At 45.1% G+C, this 15359-nt stretch overlaps 1 protein-coding gene across 4 annotated transcripts in view; it reads right to left on the reverse strand.

Moving 5' to 3' along the window:
* CEP104 (centrosomal protein 104) overlaps positions 1-15359 on the reverse strand; it is a 45207-nt gene that overhangs the window by 19738 nt on the left and 10110 nt on the right. For 2 of the 4 annotated variants that reach the window (XM_009000304.5, XM_078330171.1), the window contains exons 4-12: positions 14674-14812; positions 12938-13000; positions 12559-12635; positions 6651-6819; positions 6001-6156; positions 4300-4527; positions 3161-3358; positions 1969-2136; positions 1121-1294 (exon numbers count right to left, since the gene is read on the reverse strand). In XM_009000304.5, coding sequence (XP_008998552.4) covers positions 1121-1294; positions 1969-2136; positions 3161-3358; positions 4300-4527; positions 6001-6156; positions 6651-6819; positions 12559-12635; positions 12938-13000; positions 14674-14812 — 1372 coding nt within the window. The remainder of the gene's footprint in view (positions 1-1120; positions 1295-1968; positions 2137-3160; positions 3359-4299; positions 4528-6000; positions 6157-6650; positions 6820-12558; positions 12636-12937; positions 13001-14673; positions 14813-15359) is intronic. The other 2 variants (XM_054258733.2, XM_078330172.1) reach the window with 1 other exon arrangement.

Consider the following 15359-nt stretch of genomic DNA (forward strand, 5'->3'; position numbering starts at 1 on the left):
GGCTCATGGCAGCCTAAACCTCCAGGGTTCAAGCCTCTGACCTAGGCCTTCCCAGGAGCTGGACTACAAGAGTACACCACCACGCCTGGCTAATTTTTGTATTTTTTGCAGAGACAGTCTCACTCTGTTGGCCAGGCTGGTCTTGAACTCCTGGGCCCAACTGATCTGCCCTCCTTGGTCTCCCAAAGTGCTGGGATTACAGGCGTGAGCCACTGTGCCTAGCCTGGATTCCTTTTTAAGAAAGATCTGCACATCACAATATTTTGTGTAAAACTTAAGTAATTGATAGCTTTCTTTTTTTTTTTGAGACGGAGTTTCGCTCTTGTTACCCAGGCTGGAGTGCAATGGCGTGATCTCTGCTCGCCGCAACCTCCACCTCCTGGGTTCAGGCAATTTTCCTGCCTCAGCCTCCTGAGTAGCTGGGATTACAGGCACGCACCACCATGCCCAGCTAATTTTTTGTATTTTTAGTAGAGACGGGGTTTCACCATGATGACCAGGATGGCCTTGATCTCTTGACCTCGTGATCCACCCGCCTTGGCCTCCCAAAGTACTGGGATTACAGGCTTGAGCCACCGTGCCCGGCCCTGATAGCTTTCTTAAGCCCAAAGGAGGACTCTTAAGAACTCCTGGACTAGACAAATTCATGAGCTCATTTGAAGACAGCAAGTATATCTTCACATGATGGTGCAGGGCTGTGTGCCCCAAACTCACACATTTCTCTCTACCTCAGTGTTTCCCACAATGTCCAGCCTAGACGAGGCACGTTTGGAGAAAGAATGAAAATATTTCCATTAAGACAGTTATATTTTTTTATTTCTTTACCCCCCAAATTTTCTATTTTGGCATTGTTTCTGTATGTTTATGTTTATTTAGTAAATTAATGGTGTATGTTGGATAAAAGAAACATGGGAAAAACCAAACTGTACATTGTAACTGAAGGTTACGTCTAAGATAAAACTGATCTTTTAGAGCATAAGCAAAGTGTGATGGCGAATCCCTAAGCATCATTTTCACACTCTTGAGTAGACACAGAATCGTGTAAGGTGTTAAGAAAGCCAGAGAGCTACAGGAATATGCTTATTATCTACGGTTTCAAATGCTATGGTGAAGTTCAGACCTGAATAAAATTCGCAGCTGTGACACGGATGCGGGCAGAAGAGTCTCCAGTTCTGGTGAGCAAAACAGGAACAGTCCTTTCCACAGAGTGAGCCGTTTCGAGTTTAATCAGTTTATGTTTAGGAATATATTGTGTAATGATCATTTTCAACAATTTCAGAGAAGCCTGAAAGACCTAAGAGAAAAGTGATAAACACGGATGAGTTACACAATGGAATTCTACCAGGAGTAAATGTGGAATTTATTATCAGTAATACATACGAACATGAGACTGAAAATTACATCTTGTCTGAAAGAATGAAAATGGTAAACTGGAAACTGCTTTCTAAACACAGTATCCTGCATATAGAGGACGTATGCTTATTTCACTGTGTCATAAATCACCCCACATCTTCCCTCCACCCCACATATCTAACGTGCCTGCTTCGGTGGGTAAGCCCAACTGTACAATGTTCATTCCTAGGCTCGTTCAGCATTAGAAAAATAGTAACACTCAACTTCAGCAGGTTTCATGAAGAGTTAAAACGCAAACTGAAGATGTGGTGGTGCTGAACCAGGCTCTACAAACACCTGGCTCTGCAGACCATGGAAAAGCCAGCGCTGCTCAAGGCCAGAGACAATGGCCCAGGCAAAGGCAGGTTTCCCAGACCCATCAGGTCTGGAAAATGATCAGTCATAAAATATATAGCTCTTGCTAGAGAACCTCATTTCTTAGTGATTCTACTAGGTTAGAGCTGGTGACCATGTCAGCGACTAACTGGTCATCTCTCAAGCTGCTCTGGTCTTCTGTGGTATGGTGCATAATCTCATCCATGGACTATGGAGCCAGCGCCAGCTGAGGGCACTCACGGAGGTCACAATGTCCTTTATGGCTCTTCGAACAAGAAAGATGGATGCTCTCAGTGTGTTCTTCAAATCTTCTTTTGGGGTTCCAACAGGTATTTCCATCAACTTCTTATACAAAGCAAGCAGTGCATCCTCTCGGTAGGACCACGTCTTGGAATACGCTCCAGCAACCTGCCACAAAACAGGCGGCATTGGCATGACATCACACGGCCATCCTCCAACACTACACAACTTGAAGGCTTTGTTTTTTTTTTTTAAACTAAAATGATTCATTACTAATAACAGAACTTTTACAAATAAATATGCATATTTAGAGAAATAACTTTTCTGATAACAAAAATTTAAGACGTTTAAATATGAAAAGTATTAAAAGCTCCAAGAGAAACATTTTAAAGCTGAGAACAAGGAGAAAACCCTATTCTTTTTTTTTTTTTTTTTTTTAGGTGGAGTCTTGCTCTGTCACCAGGCTGGAGTGCAGTGGTGTAATCTCGACTCACTGAAACCTCTGCCTCCCGGGTTCAAGCGATTCTCCTGCCTCAGCCTCCCGAGTAGCTGGAACTACAGGCGTGTGCCACCAGGCCCAGCTAATTTTTTTTGTATTTTTAGTAGAAATGGGGTTTCACCATGTTGGCCAGGATGGTATTGATCTCTTGACCTCGTGATCCGCCAGCCTTGGCCTCCCAAAGTGCTGGGATAAGAGGCATGAGCAACTGTACCCGGCCCCTACTCATTTCTATGAGGATATACTTCCATCTTTTGCTATACCATCATTTTGCGCTGGAATCAGTTGGGAGCAGGTGTTTAATACAAGCTCCATGAATGCCAGAAGGAAACACCCAGGCTGAAAGGAGTACTCATTGATACATCTTTGCGCATGATTTTGCTGTTTCACATAATTCATAATTTACAAAAGGGCCAGGCATGGTGGCTAATGTGTGTAATCCCACATTTTGGGAGGCCAAGGCAAGGAGTTCAAGGATGTAGTGAGCTATGATCATGCCACTGTCTCCACGCTGGGTGACAGAGCAACAGTCTGTTTCTTAAAAAAAAAAAAAAGTTAACGAAAACCTTTCAGTAAGAACAGAGGGAAATGAACAACATTACAAACACAAAGCCCTGGGCATTTCCCTCCTTCATGTGCAGGTACACAGATGCATGCACGTAGCCTTCCCTCCCCTCTGCACCCACTCTTTACCAAGGTCTCTCCCAGCACATCAATGGCAGAGCTGGCTTCTCTCAAGGCCTTCTCGGTTAGGGGCTCTGGTTCCCCAGACATGCCTCCCCTCCGAGCACTGCTGATGTTTGCATCACTCATTTCCAGCTCCACCACTGCCTCACCATGATGCTTCCGAATAGCAGGAAGAGGCCGCTCGTCATAGGGCAGGGACTCTGCCTGCAGTGAGAAAAAGAGAGAGGAAAGGGCTGGGGAGCTCTGTGGGTTACATTCTCCAATGCAGCTCTCACTGGCAGGCTTGCTTTACCTGATCTGAAAGATGTGATTTTGCTAAATATCAGTATTAGAATAATTTATAAATCAGATTAGAATGTTTATAAAAATTATTAAATCAGATTAGAATAATTTATACAACAAATAGGATGTAATTGAAAAGATTAGATGAGGCTTTCTGTTCCTTTCTAAACTCATTACAGATGTAATAAAAAAAGCAAGGTAGAGTCTGCCTCAATTACTGTTTACTGGCAGCAATTTCAGTTCAATTGACACAGAGATTACTACAGTAAAGGCTCTTATATCTTTTTTCTGACAAGATCTCTGATATTTTCTGAGTTTATTGCTTAGAAATAAGCATCAGGATTGATTTTGATAGACATACTCATAAGGTGTCATTAGGCCAATTGCTCATGTTGCTATGTTCTCACTCAACACCACGGCTCCCAGAATGGAACGGAGTGGGGCATGGCTGTGGTGCACTCACAGACCCATGCATGGGAACAGCACCTGGCCCAACACAGGTCCTCTACAAAGATCCAAATAAACTCAACACTGGCTGGGCGCAGTGACTCACGCCTGTAATCCCTGCATTTTGGGAAGCTGAAGTGGGTGTATCACGAGGCCAGGGGTTTGAGACCAGTCTGGCCAACATGATGAAACCCCATCTCTACTAAAAATACAAAAACTAGCTGGGTGTGGTGGCACACACCTGTAGTCCCAGCTACTTGGGAGGCTGAGGCAGGAGAATCTCTTGAACCCTGGAGGCAGAGGTTGCAGTCAGCCTAGATTGCACCACTGCACTCCAGCCTGGGTGACAGAGCAAGACTCTATTTAAAAAAAAAAAAAAAAAAAATTGAACACCAATCTGAAACGGAGTTACCTACATTCATTTTTGGATGAGGATCTGTGGCAGGGAGTAACTGGTCTACTGCAGAATGCTGAGGAGAAATAGTTAGAGGATATGATGAAGGCTTTTCCTGAAGGAAAGTTTCTGCAAACTGGCTTTCTGTTCCTTTTTCTTCCAGTTGCGGTAGTGAGGGCACTGGCTTTTGGTGGCGAGGACTGCCAGAATGAGTGAGGGGCTGGAGGGGCAAATCCAAAGGTCTTCGTATCTAGGGAACAAAAAAGGACATTTAATTTCAAATGCCACTGTCATGCCAGATATACCATCTCCCTCCTGCAGGTGAGTAAGACTTTAGGAAGGCCGTGCTGCAAGAGGCTCCTCGGCACAGTGAAAACTTTCAAAACAAGAGGGAGTGTTCAGAGCGAGACCTACTGGAAAGTCCTTCACGATCAAGCTGCACCCATCTCAGCTGTCTCTCCACGTTTCCGTGTGGACTACAAAAGTCACATAATACCCCAAAATGCTGGTGAAGGAATGGGCATTGTGCATGTCCACACATATGTGCCCATGAAGGAACACGGTGGTTTGGAGAAAGCACCTGGACTGGGTCCCAAGTGGACTTTTATTCAAAATCTGGCACTGCTACTCACTGTGTGTACAAAGGAAAGTGATGTTACATAATCGCAACAAGCAAAGCTGATTGCACAGCTGCACACTACGCATGGGACTGAGTGTTCTGGACAGGCAGGCCCATTAATGCTTACTCTTTTACCTCCACTGGAAAGCTGATGGGAAGACTGAGGCATAAAGCTGTAAGAATTAGTCTGCAATCACACAGCTGGAATGGTGGTGCCTAGATCTGAACCCAGGCAGTCCAGCTCCAGAGCATGCACCCTCTTTTTTTAGAGGCAGGGTCTTGCTCCATCACCAAGGCTGAAGTGCAGTGGCGTGAACATAGCTCAGTGCAGCTTTGAACTTCTGGGCCCAGGTGATCCTGCTGGCTCACTCTCCTGAGTAGCTAAGACTACACAGGTGTGTGCCACCAGGCCAGGCTATTATTTACTCTTGTACAGACAACGTCTCTCTATGTTGCTCAGACCAGTCTCAAACTCCTGGGCTCAAACAATCTTTCAGCCTTGGCTTCCCAAAGTGGTGGGATTACACGTGTGCATCACCACACCTGGTCTTGAGTGTGCACTCTCAATCACTATTCTGTATCTCAGGGCCTTCATTTTCTCATCTGTCATGAGGGCTGACTGCCCCATCTGCATGAGTTGTGAAGACTGGAGGGAGAGCACCTTATGGGAAACACGTTCTCCATATGTTGAAGCTGTTAGTATTAAGCTCTCAGTTGATCTTCACAACACTGAGGGGTAAGTGGGGCAGGGTCATCACTGCATTTTCCAAATAAGGAAGCAGCTGGAGAGATGAAGGGATGCAGTGGAAAAGTATCAGAGCCTCGGTTTTCCTGACCCTGGCTCGTTCCCTTTCCCACGACTGTAAACCTCCTGAAAGAACATGCTGAGGCAAAACCTCCCTGACGTGGGCAGAGTTGAAGCCATTTGTTAGAACTGTCCCCTGAGCATTGCAAAGTGTTTTACATTACACTTCAAAGATATCTATCACCTTTATGAACCACACAGTTCTCCAAGGCTTTCCTCCACCCCGTCCGGGCTCCTGCACCCACCAGCTCTGTTCTAGGCTTTCCTCCACCCCACCCCGTCCGGGCTCCTGCACCCACCAGCTCAGCATCCAGGAGGCTATGGAGCTCCAGCTGCTCGTACACCTCAGCGCGATACTGCTCCATCTGCTGTTTCTTCTCCTTGGCGAGATCGTAGTCTTCCTTCTCTACAGCACAGCGTTTCTCTACCTCATACCTCCCAAGACGCTCACCAACCTGAAGCACAAAATGTTTGCTTTTTGTTTCAAATTTGGATCAACTCAGATCAAATGCAAAGGTAATTTTTAGAATCATGCTCTAACAGTCTTGCGAGGAGAGGGAACGAGCACAGGGAAATGGAAGAAATGGACCACACTCACTGCAAAGGTCTGGTTGCTGTTGCTGTACTGGCATCTAGTAAGCCCATGGGTTCATCATTACTTTTGGGATAGCTCGTTTTCCTACTATTTTCCCACTGCACTAGGGGTCCTGGTAACGAGGTGGCTGACCTGGCACCCGAACGCGAGTCTGAAGAAGTAAAGCTTCTGCTTCCATTTACATTTTTAAGGTGCTTATCTGTCTCCATAACTTTATTTTGCTGAGATCTTTGAACTCACACCACTAACTTCACAGCTTTCAGTAACCCATTTCTTTTACCATGTAGTTACCAAAAGTATACATAAAACCTATTACAGACATAAATTAGGAAGTGTTTTCTCCAAAAGCAATACCTTTTGCAAATCAGCAATAGCTTGCTTTAGTTTCTTGGCATAATCATAGCGTTCCTTTTGGACAGCTTCCCGTTTTCTTTCATCTAGTTTTCGTATAATCTGTGCAACTTCTGGATCTTGGTACATATCAAAAGCTAAGTCATCTAGTGGAGAAATATAGTCAGATTTCCTAAAGGGAAGAAACGCAGATTTTAGAGATAATTTTAAGCCATAGGAGCTCAGTGCTGCAGAGGCACAGCTGAGAATGCCCCTCCACACGCCACCCCATCAAGGTTCATAGCACATTTCCTGCATGAGAAAACTGGTCTCTGAGAACTAATGGGCCTCAGGTCATAGGGCTCTTAACTGCAAGCAGGCCTTTCTGACTCCAAAACTCATGCTCTTGACCATGAGTCAAACTGCACTCAGGGCATCTGAGCCTTTGGCGCATTTGCTCAGTGCAGACTCTGGGCCTCGAATCTACAGCCCTAAGATTAGGACAGTGAATGTGAATCAACTGCAGAACAGGGAGAAAAACAAAACCAACAAATGGATGACCAAGCCCGACCCTGAGGAATGTAACCAGCAGGCTCAAGATGGAGGCCAGTGCAGGGTCTAGCCTGGCAGGGTCTCATGGGTGTTCTTTTGTGTGTGAAGAAGACAGATCATATAAAAGAAGGACGCAAGGACGCAGAGATAAGAGAAGAATTCAGCTGGGCTGGGGGTCCACTGCTACCAAGGCACGGAGTCCAGCAGAGGCCCCAATGCCTGGACATACTGATAGTTATTGTATACAAGGCAGGGGGGCAGGGCTGGAGAGTGACTCATCCTACATGATTGGTAGGGGCAAGCAAATCACACACTGATAATACGAGGGGGCCACGTGGGTACAGTTCAGGGGGTCACGTGGGTATACTACAGGGGTCACGTGGGTACAGTACAGAGGGCCCCTCCCTCTCAGGCAGCCACTGCAAGGAGGGGAGGCACATATATCAGTTTATTTCTATGCACTTATCAGAGAGATCAAAGGCTTTTAGGATTCCTCTATTCTTACAGCTTCTAAGAATTTACAAGGGAGCATCGGGTGGGAAAGTGGAACGTGAAAGTGGACGAGGATGGTGACCATCGGAGCTCAGCACCACGGAGAGGTGTTTAAGCCCCTGGATGTCTGTGGGTCGGCCTGGCTAGTGTCAGACCTTCCTCGAGAGATGGATGGAGCAGAGTGTTCTCTGAACTCCCCAGTGAAGGGAAACTCCCCCTCATGGCCTGCAAAGCAACAGGTGCCTCCCCAGGCTCTGGCGTTACTGCAAGGCTTGCCTGCTAAGTAACGGGCGTCTTACCTGGCGCTACCACAAGGCGTTTACTCTCGCCTCCTGATCACCTCTCACAACGTCCCTTCAGTTCTGAATTACATTTCACCCCGTTATTTCTATACTATAAGGCTAAAAATGTTCCTTCACTGTAGTACTAAAGCGAAGCTTAATAACCTTTGTAATGTAATAAGACTGAGCATATAATTCATTATGTGATTGCACCTAAGTCTAATTGGTGTCCTTGCTATAAGTAATCATTTATTATGCTATAACTAAGTAATCAGTAAACCTATTTGGTATAATTGCTATATATAAGTAATCATTTGTTACACTGGCACAGATTGTGCCTTCAGTCTCTTGCCATGGCACCTGGGCAACTTTCTTCCCACAGTTCAGGTACCATATTTTATAACACCACAGTATTTTTTTTTTTTTTTTGAGACAGAGTCTCACTCTGTCGCCCAGGCTGGAGTGCAATGGTGCAATCTCAGCACACTGTAACCTCCACCTCCTGGGTTCAAGTGATTCTCCTGTCTCAGCCTCTCGAGTAGCTGGGATTACAGGTGTGTGCCACCATATCCAGCTAATTGTTATATTTTTAGTAGAGACAGGATTTCACCATGTTGGCCAGGCTAGTCTTGAACTCCCAACCTCAAGTGATCTGCCCACCTCAGCCTCCCAAAGTGCTTGGATTACAGGTGTGAACCACTGAACCCGGCCTGTATTTTTTTCTTTGAGACAGAGCCTCATTCTGTCGACCAGGCTAGAGTGCAGTGGCATGATCTTGGCTCACTGCAACCTCCACCTCCTGGCTTCAAGCAATTCTCATGCCTCAGTCTCCCAGAAAGTTGGAACTACAGGTGTGAACCACCGTGCCCAGCTAATTTTTTGTATTTTTAGTAGAGATGGGGTTTCACTATGTTAGCCAAGCTGGTCTCATCCACCAATCTCAGCCTCCCAAAGTGTGAGCCACCGCACCCGGCCAACATCACAGTATTTTTGATGAACATGGTAGGTTAAGAATTGCTACCACTGAGGTTTTACACAAAGGGTTAAGTCAAATGGTGTCAACTGTGTCCTATAGACCAAAAATATTCCTTTAGAAACAAGTCATCTTTTGTAGTTGCCTGAGTAACTCCTTTCTGATTAAATATGACCTCTATTCCTCCTTTCAAGCTCTATAGTAGGGTCTAGAATGTTAACACTAAAGTTAGTCTAACCAAGCAACAATCCTTACTAGAGGATGAGGGTCAAAGAGCCGCGCTGCTGTACCAGCCCCATCAGACAAGCCAGCTGCTCACAGTGACCTGAACATCCTTCGAGACAGGTACATTTTCATGAAAACATTTGTCATAAAAGTGTAGCTAGTGAATCTGTATTATAATGAATTCAAGTGGGGCATGGGAACAGGCTGCCTTCAGACACTTCACAGCTGAAGGGATCTCCCCACCCTTGAATTCACTGCACTTTGCTCACAGCAGCACCACAGGCTGGTGGCTGGGACGGCACCGGCAGCTCTGAACTGCATATAATCACAGGGGTGATTCCACAGCGAAGATTCCGGGTTGTCTACAAGATCACATTATTAACTATTTTTAGTGTGACACATATTACACTCTAGGTCACTTTGCCTTGCTGTCCCAGAGATGAACACAAATACTGCATTTGATTATAAAAATCCTTCAAAGAGGCTGGGCACAGTAGCTCACACCTGTAATCCCAGCACTTTGGGAGGCTGAGGCAGGCGGATCACCTGAGGTTGAGAGTTCGAGACAAGCCTGACCAAAATGGAGAAGCCCAGTCTCTACTAAAAATATAAAATTAGGCAGGCATGGTGGCGCATGCCTGTGATCCCAGCTACTTAGGAGGCTGAGGCAGGAGAATTGCTTGAACCCAGGAGGCAGAGGTTGCGATGAGCCCAGATTGCACGATTGCACTCCAGCCTGGGCAACAAGAGCGAAACTCCTTCTCAAAAAAAAAAAAAAAAAAAAAATCCTTCGAAGAAACCAGAATGTCCTTGGCATTCCAGCCCCAGCTCCTGGTGACTCAGCAGCAGCAGCATGGAGAGCCATCTACCCACTTTGGTACAGAACCCCCAGTGGTAATGAGTGGATTCCATGTCCAGCACAGGCCAGCACGTGCTGGTCACACAGCTTTCCCCAGCCCTTGCACTTAACCTTCATAAAACCCCAGGCGTAGGGCAGGACAGGCAAACCGAAGCCTACCATTCCACCTGGCTGATTGGATTAAGGCAATAGATTTAAAGTCTAAATCAAAAGAACAGAAAGCGGCTTTATTGGAGATGTTGAGAAACTAAAGCCTTCATCGGTTTGGTTGTTCCTGCCCCATGGCACTGGGTTCAATGAGGGCAGAGCCCCAGCTGCAGTCCTTGTGGTGAGGCTGGCAGGAGGGAGGCAGCCATCCGTTCTCAGAGCTCTTTCCCCACAGTTTCCAATTGCCACCCTGAAGGACAGGAAGAGTACTGTTGTTTTTCTATTAGGTAAAGGAGGCATCTGAGAGAGACACTGAGAGGCTGGTATTATTTTTTGATAGACATGACATGAATAGCCTCTACTCTCTAAGTGCCTGTGACGGCTCAGGTCTGTACCAGGTCTGTACCAGGCCTGTGGGAAGCGAGGCAGCCTCTGCAGGAGGAAGGGCTCGCTGTCCACTGGTGCACACACTCGGCAGACTGCAGATAGCTCCTGAGCAACTGCAGAGAATCTGCTCCAGGTTTTGTGCAAACGGAGGAGCCTGGATCAAGAATTTATCACTTTACGTGAGCAGTCTGTATGCAGGTAAAAGTGAAATTACACTGAACACTGTAGACAAATTTGAAGTTTCTATTAAAGTTTAAAAATTTGATCTTTTCTTTATGGGGAAGCTGCTGAGAAGAACCAAGGATTATTGGGAATTCCTTTTTATTTTTAAAAAACTTTTTTTTTTTTTTGAGACAAAGTCTCACTCTGTCACCCAGGCTGGAGTGCAGTGGCATGATCTTGGCTCACTGCAACCTCCGCCTCCCAGGTTCAGGCAATTCTCCTGCCTCAGCCACCTGAGTAGCTGGGATTACAGGTGTGTGCCACCACGCCCAGCTAAGTTTTGTATTTTTAGTAGAGATGAGGTTTCACCATGTTGGTCAGGCTGGTCTTGAACTCGTGACCTCGTGATCGACCTGCCTCGGCCTCCCACAGTGCTGGGATTATAGGCGTGAGTCATGGCACCCTGCCAAAAAACTTTTTTTTTTTGAGATGGAGTCTTGCTCTGTTGCTCAGGCTGGAGTGCAGTGGCATGATCTTGGCTCACTGCCGCCTCCACCTCCTAGGTTCAAGGGATTCTCCTGCTTCCTGAGTAGCTGGGACTACAGGTGTGCGCCACCACACAGGGCTAATTTTTGTGTTTTTAGTAGAGATGGAGTTTTACCGTGTTGCCTAGACTGGTCTTGAATTCCTGACCTTAACTGATCTGCCCAAAGTGCTGGGGTTATGGGTGTAAGCCATGTGCCCAGCCTAAAAAACATTTTTGATTCTTCTTTTTTTTCATTGCTGCAACTATGCCTGCCTGTCCTTCCCTTCTTTTCTTCAGACCAGGCACCCCTGGAATGGAGTCCCCTTGTCATCCACAGCAGGCAGGTGGCAAGGGAGCCACTAGCCCAAAGAGGTGCCTGGGACAGAGAGGGTGACTGAGGATGGCGCAGTGGGGCCCTTTAGCTCTCCCGGGTCCTTACACTGATAAAAAAAAAACAAAAAAAGAGGAAGCGGCAGCAGCAGCAGAAAAATATGTGTAACTTTTTTGTTTTGTTTTGTTTTTTGAGACAGGGTCTTGCTCTGTCACCCAGGCTGGAGTACAGTGGCATGATCTTGGCTCAAGTGATCTTCCTGCCTCAGCTTCCCAAGTAGTTGGGACTATAGGTGCATGCCACCATACTCAGCTAATTTTTGTATTTTTAGTAGAGATGGGGTTTTGCCATGTTACCCAGGCTGGTTTCAAACTCCTGATCTCAAGCAATCCTCCTGCCTTGGCCTCCCAAAGTGGTGAGATTATAAGCATCAGCCGCGGCACCTGGCTTACATTTGTTAACATGAACAACTTTCCCTTCACCCTTTCTTTTTTTTAAAGCCAGTCAGATTTCACAGTGGTAAAGAATATTTTTAGTTGGTAGAGAGAGACTGGTACAAATCATGTTTTAAAAAACATGTGTAATACATATTTTTCACTCCTCTGAAGAATAAACTTTTGAAGTAGCTGCAAGATGGTATCTCCAGAATTGATAAGTTGGGTCTATCAATGTCTTTGATTTTTACCTATGAATTTGCCTGTGCTGGTAAAACATCAGAGGACAGCTGACAGGTCTTTGCTCTAAATGCATTTTAGGAATCTTCTAGTAACACCTGAACACAAGAAACAAAGTGGTCTCTGCTGGGCAATAAATGAAAATGCGCTACATAAAACAGTGACCTTAATCCTAAAGCAAATTTAAGACAATCCAATCAGTGGCTTATCCAGCTCAAAACTGAATTTAGAGGCTCTGAGTCCAGAATCCTTTGGAAATGACTGACTTTCATGATTCTGAGGGAAGAAACAGAAGTTTACTGCTGGGGGAGCGGGTCTCTTACCTGGCGTAACTTCCTTCTAGAGCAGGGTCCTCGCTGCTGTGCCCAAGATAGTGATCAATCAACTTCTCTCTAGAGGCCTTTGGGAGCAAAACATCCGCTTAGTGTCTCGGAGAGAAAGAGGAACAACACAAACCCTAACTACAAGATTTATTTCATATAAAGCTGTCAGCAAGATTCAGTGATTCCCACCTTTCGGAGGGACAGCTAAAATTGCTAAAGACAAGTGTAATATGCTAAAGCTCCCCAAAATATCTGAAAGTTATTCACTAGTCAATTTTGTGCAGATTATAAAAGCGATACTTTTTCTGGGTGAAAATAATGACCCTCTTCTGTTAGAAATACATTTACTTCCTTAGGAACGAAGACCTTCCAAACTTACAGAATTGCTTTCATCGCTGAAATCTGCAGGGTCTCCAATGATGTTTATGGCAACCAAAGCAACCTGAGAAAGTGTTCGATGAACAGAAATTAAATATACAATGTCCAAAATGACTTAACCCCTTTACGTATTCTGAGACAGGGTCTCATCTGTCACCCAGGCTGGAGTGCAGTGATGTGATCACGGGTCACTGAAGCCTTGACCTCCTGGGCTCAAGTGATCCCCAGACCGTAGCCACCCTAGCAGCTGGGCCTTCAGGTGTGAGCCCCCATGCCCTGCTCATTTTTATGTTTTTCTGTAGAGACAGGATTTCACCACGTTGCCCAGGCTGGACTTAATTCCTTTATAAGAAGCTCTGACCTATACCGTCATCAAATAGGATAACTATTAATTCTTAAAATGTTGTGCTAATGTAAAGAATTTTTAATAATAACAAATAATTTTAAATAAATTATGTTCGTATTCTAATGCTTAATCAAATGGTTATTTTAACCATTTAAAGGATGTACAAATCATAATAGCTAAAAACTCCCAGAGTTTTAACATAGCTTCGTAATGACAGATCCACTCGAGATTAGTGTGGAGGTCATCTTTATAGGACCTTGGGAAATGAGACGATGAAGAGTTAAATTAACACAGCTCAGTTGATCCACTTTGGTGAGCCTCATCTGAGGTGGGGAGTCACTTTTCCATCCTGTACCCTCAACCACTGTAGACCAACTACTCAGCCAGGGCATTGCTGGTAAACACATGCAGGTGGGTGGAGGAAGGAAAGAGTTAAGAATCATTCCTCTGGCTTCCTGGCGCATAATGCTCTAAGGGGCCAGGCAGCGAAACTGGACCTTTGAGCCCTCGTCCAGAACACTTGCTTTATCTAGAGACTTGATTTGCTGGGTGCTTGCACTTCTCTTGGAGGGGGCAGGGAGAGCTGTAAACACTTGTGCTAATTAACAAGACTGCTTTGGATACAATTGATTTCTAAGACACTAATCGTGCAACAACATGGATCATTCTGGCAAGCATTATGTTAAGTGAAAGAAGCCAATTGGGGTATTGGTTATAGGGATCCAAATTCATTGAATTGTACACTTAAGGTCTGTGCATTTTCATGCAACAAAAAACATACAAAGAAGAAAACCAAAAAAAAAAAAAAAAGAAAGAAAAAGAAAGAAAAAAAGAAGGAAAGAAAGGGAGGGAGGAAGGAGGAGATTAAGAATTAGTGGCTTGGAGCTGGAGAGATCCTGGGTTACATGCAGCCTTAACGTGCTCCCGCAAGTCAGGAGGGTTTATTGAAACTCTACTGTCCTGCACGATAGAATGTGAGCCACACATGTTATTAAGGTTAGTAAGCACATTAGGAAATTAAAAAGGAACAGTGAGATTCATTTAAATAATACAGTTTAACACAACATATCCAAAATATTATCATTTCATCACATACGACTGTTACAAAAGTTCTCATGAACTCCTTCGCATTCTCCTTTTGTATGGACTCTCTGAAGCCCACTGTCTGGTGATGGCAGCAGCTCTGGGCACTAGGCCAGTTCCCCTTGGGCACTGACCATGCGTGCCCAGAGGCCGCTGGATCAGACAGCACCACAGCTCAGAGAGCTCAGCAGTCTCCCAGAACAGATCCTCACAAGATCATCCTGAAAATGCATCTAAGAAAAGATACGTGACCACATAATCCTGCAAAGGTAGGGGCAGAATCAAAGGTGAAGCTGTATGCCTCTTACCTGATTATATATGTTGTACTTGTTGACATGGTTTTGGTGGAAAATCAGTTTAAGAAATTGTCCTACTGCATCGACATAAACTGATTTCAGTTCCCGGGCTTTGCACCCTGTCTTTTCATTATCACAGAGAGAGATGTAGCTGAAAGAACAAACACAACTAAAGAATACAGTCATTTGAAAATGTGCTGTTCAGTAAAACTGCCTCCTGCTCTGACTGAACTCAATAGGCTTATTTATTTACATTTTATTTTATTTTTTGAGACATAGTCTTGCTCTGCCGCCAGGCTGGAGCGCAGTGGTGCGATCTCGGCTCACTGCAACCTCTGCCTCCTGGGTTCAAGTGATTCCCTTGCCTCAGCCTTCTGAGTAGCTGGGATTGCAGGCACGTGCCACCACGCCCTGCTAATGTTTTATATTTTAGTAGAAATGGGGTTTCACCATGTTGGCCAGGATGGTCTCAACAGCCTGACCTTGTGATCTGCCCACCTTGGCCTTTCAAAGTGTTGGGATTACAAGCATGAGCCACCATGCTTGGCCTACTTATTTTTATTATTTTACTTTTTAAAGCTAGACTACCCTATGTAGGATCAATAGTTTTGAATAGAAGCTAAGTCTAGAATGAAAAACCTAGGAAAACCCCCCAGAACTCAAATCTAATTAGTATTCTTGTTTTTTTTTTTTTGGAG

The sequence above is a fragment of the Callithrix jacchus genome, chromosome 7 (assembly GCF_049354715.1).
Source record: "Callithrix jacchus isolate 240 chromosome 7, calJac240_pri, whole genome shotgun sequence".
Taxonomy (NCBI): domain Eukaryota; kingdom Metazoa; phylum Chordata; class Mammalia; order Primates; family Cebidae; genus Callithrix; species Callithrix jacchus.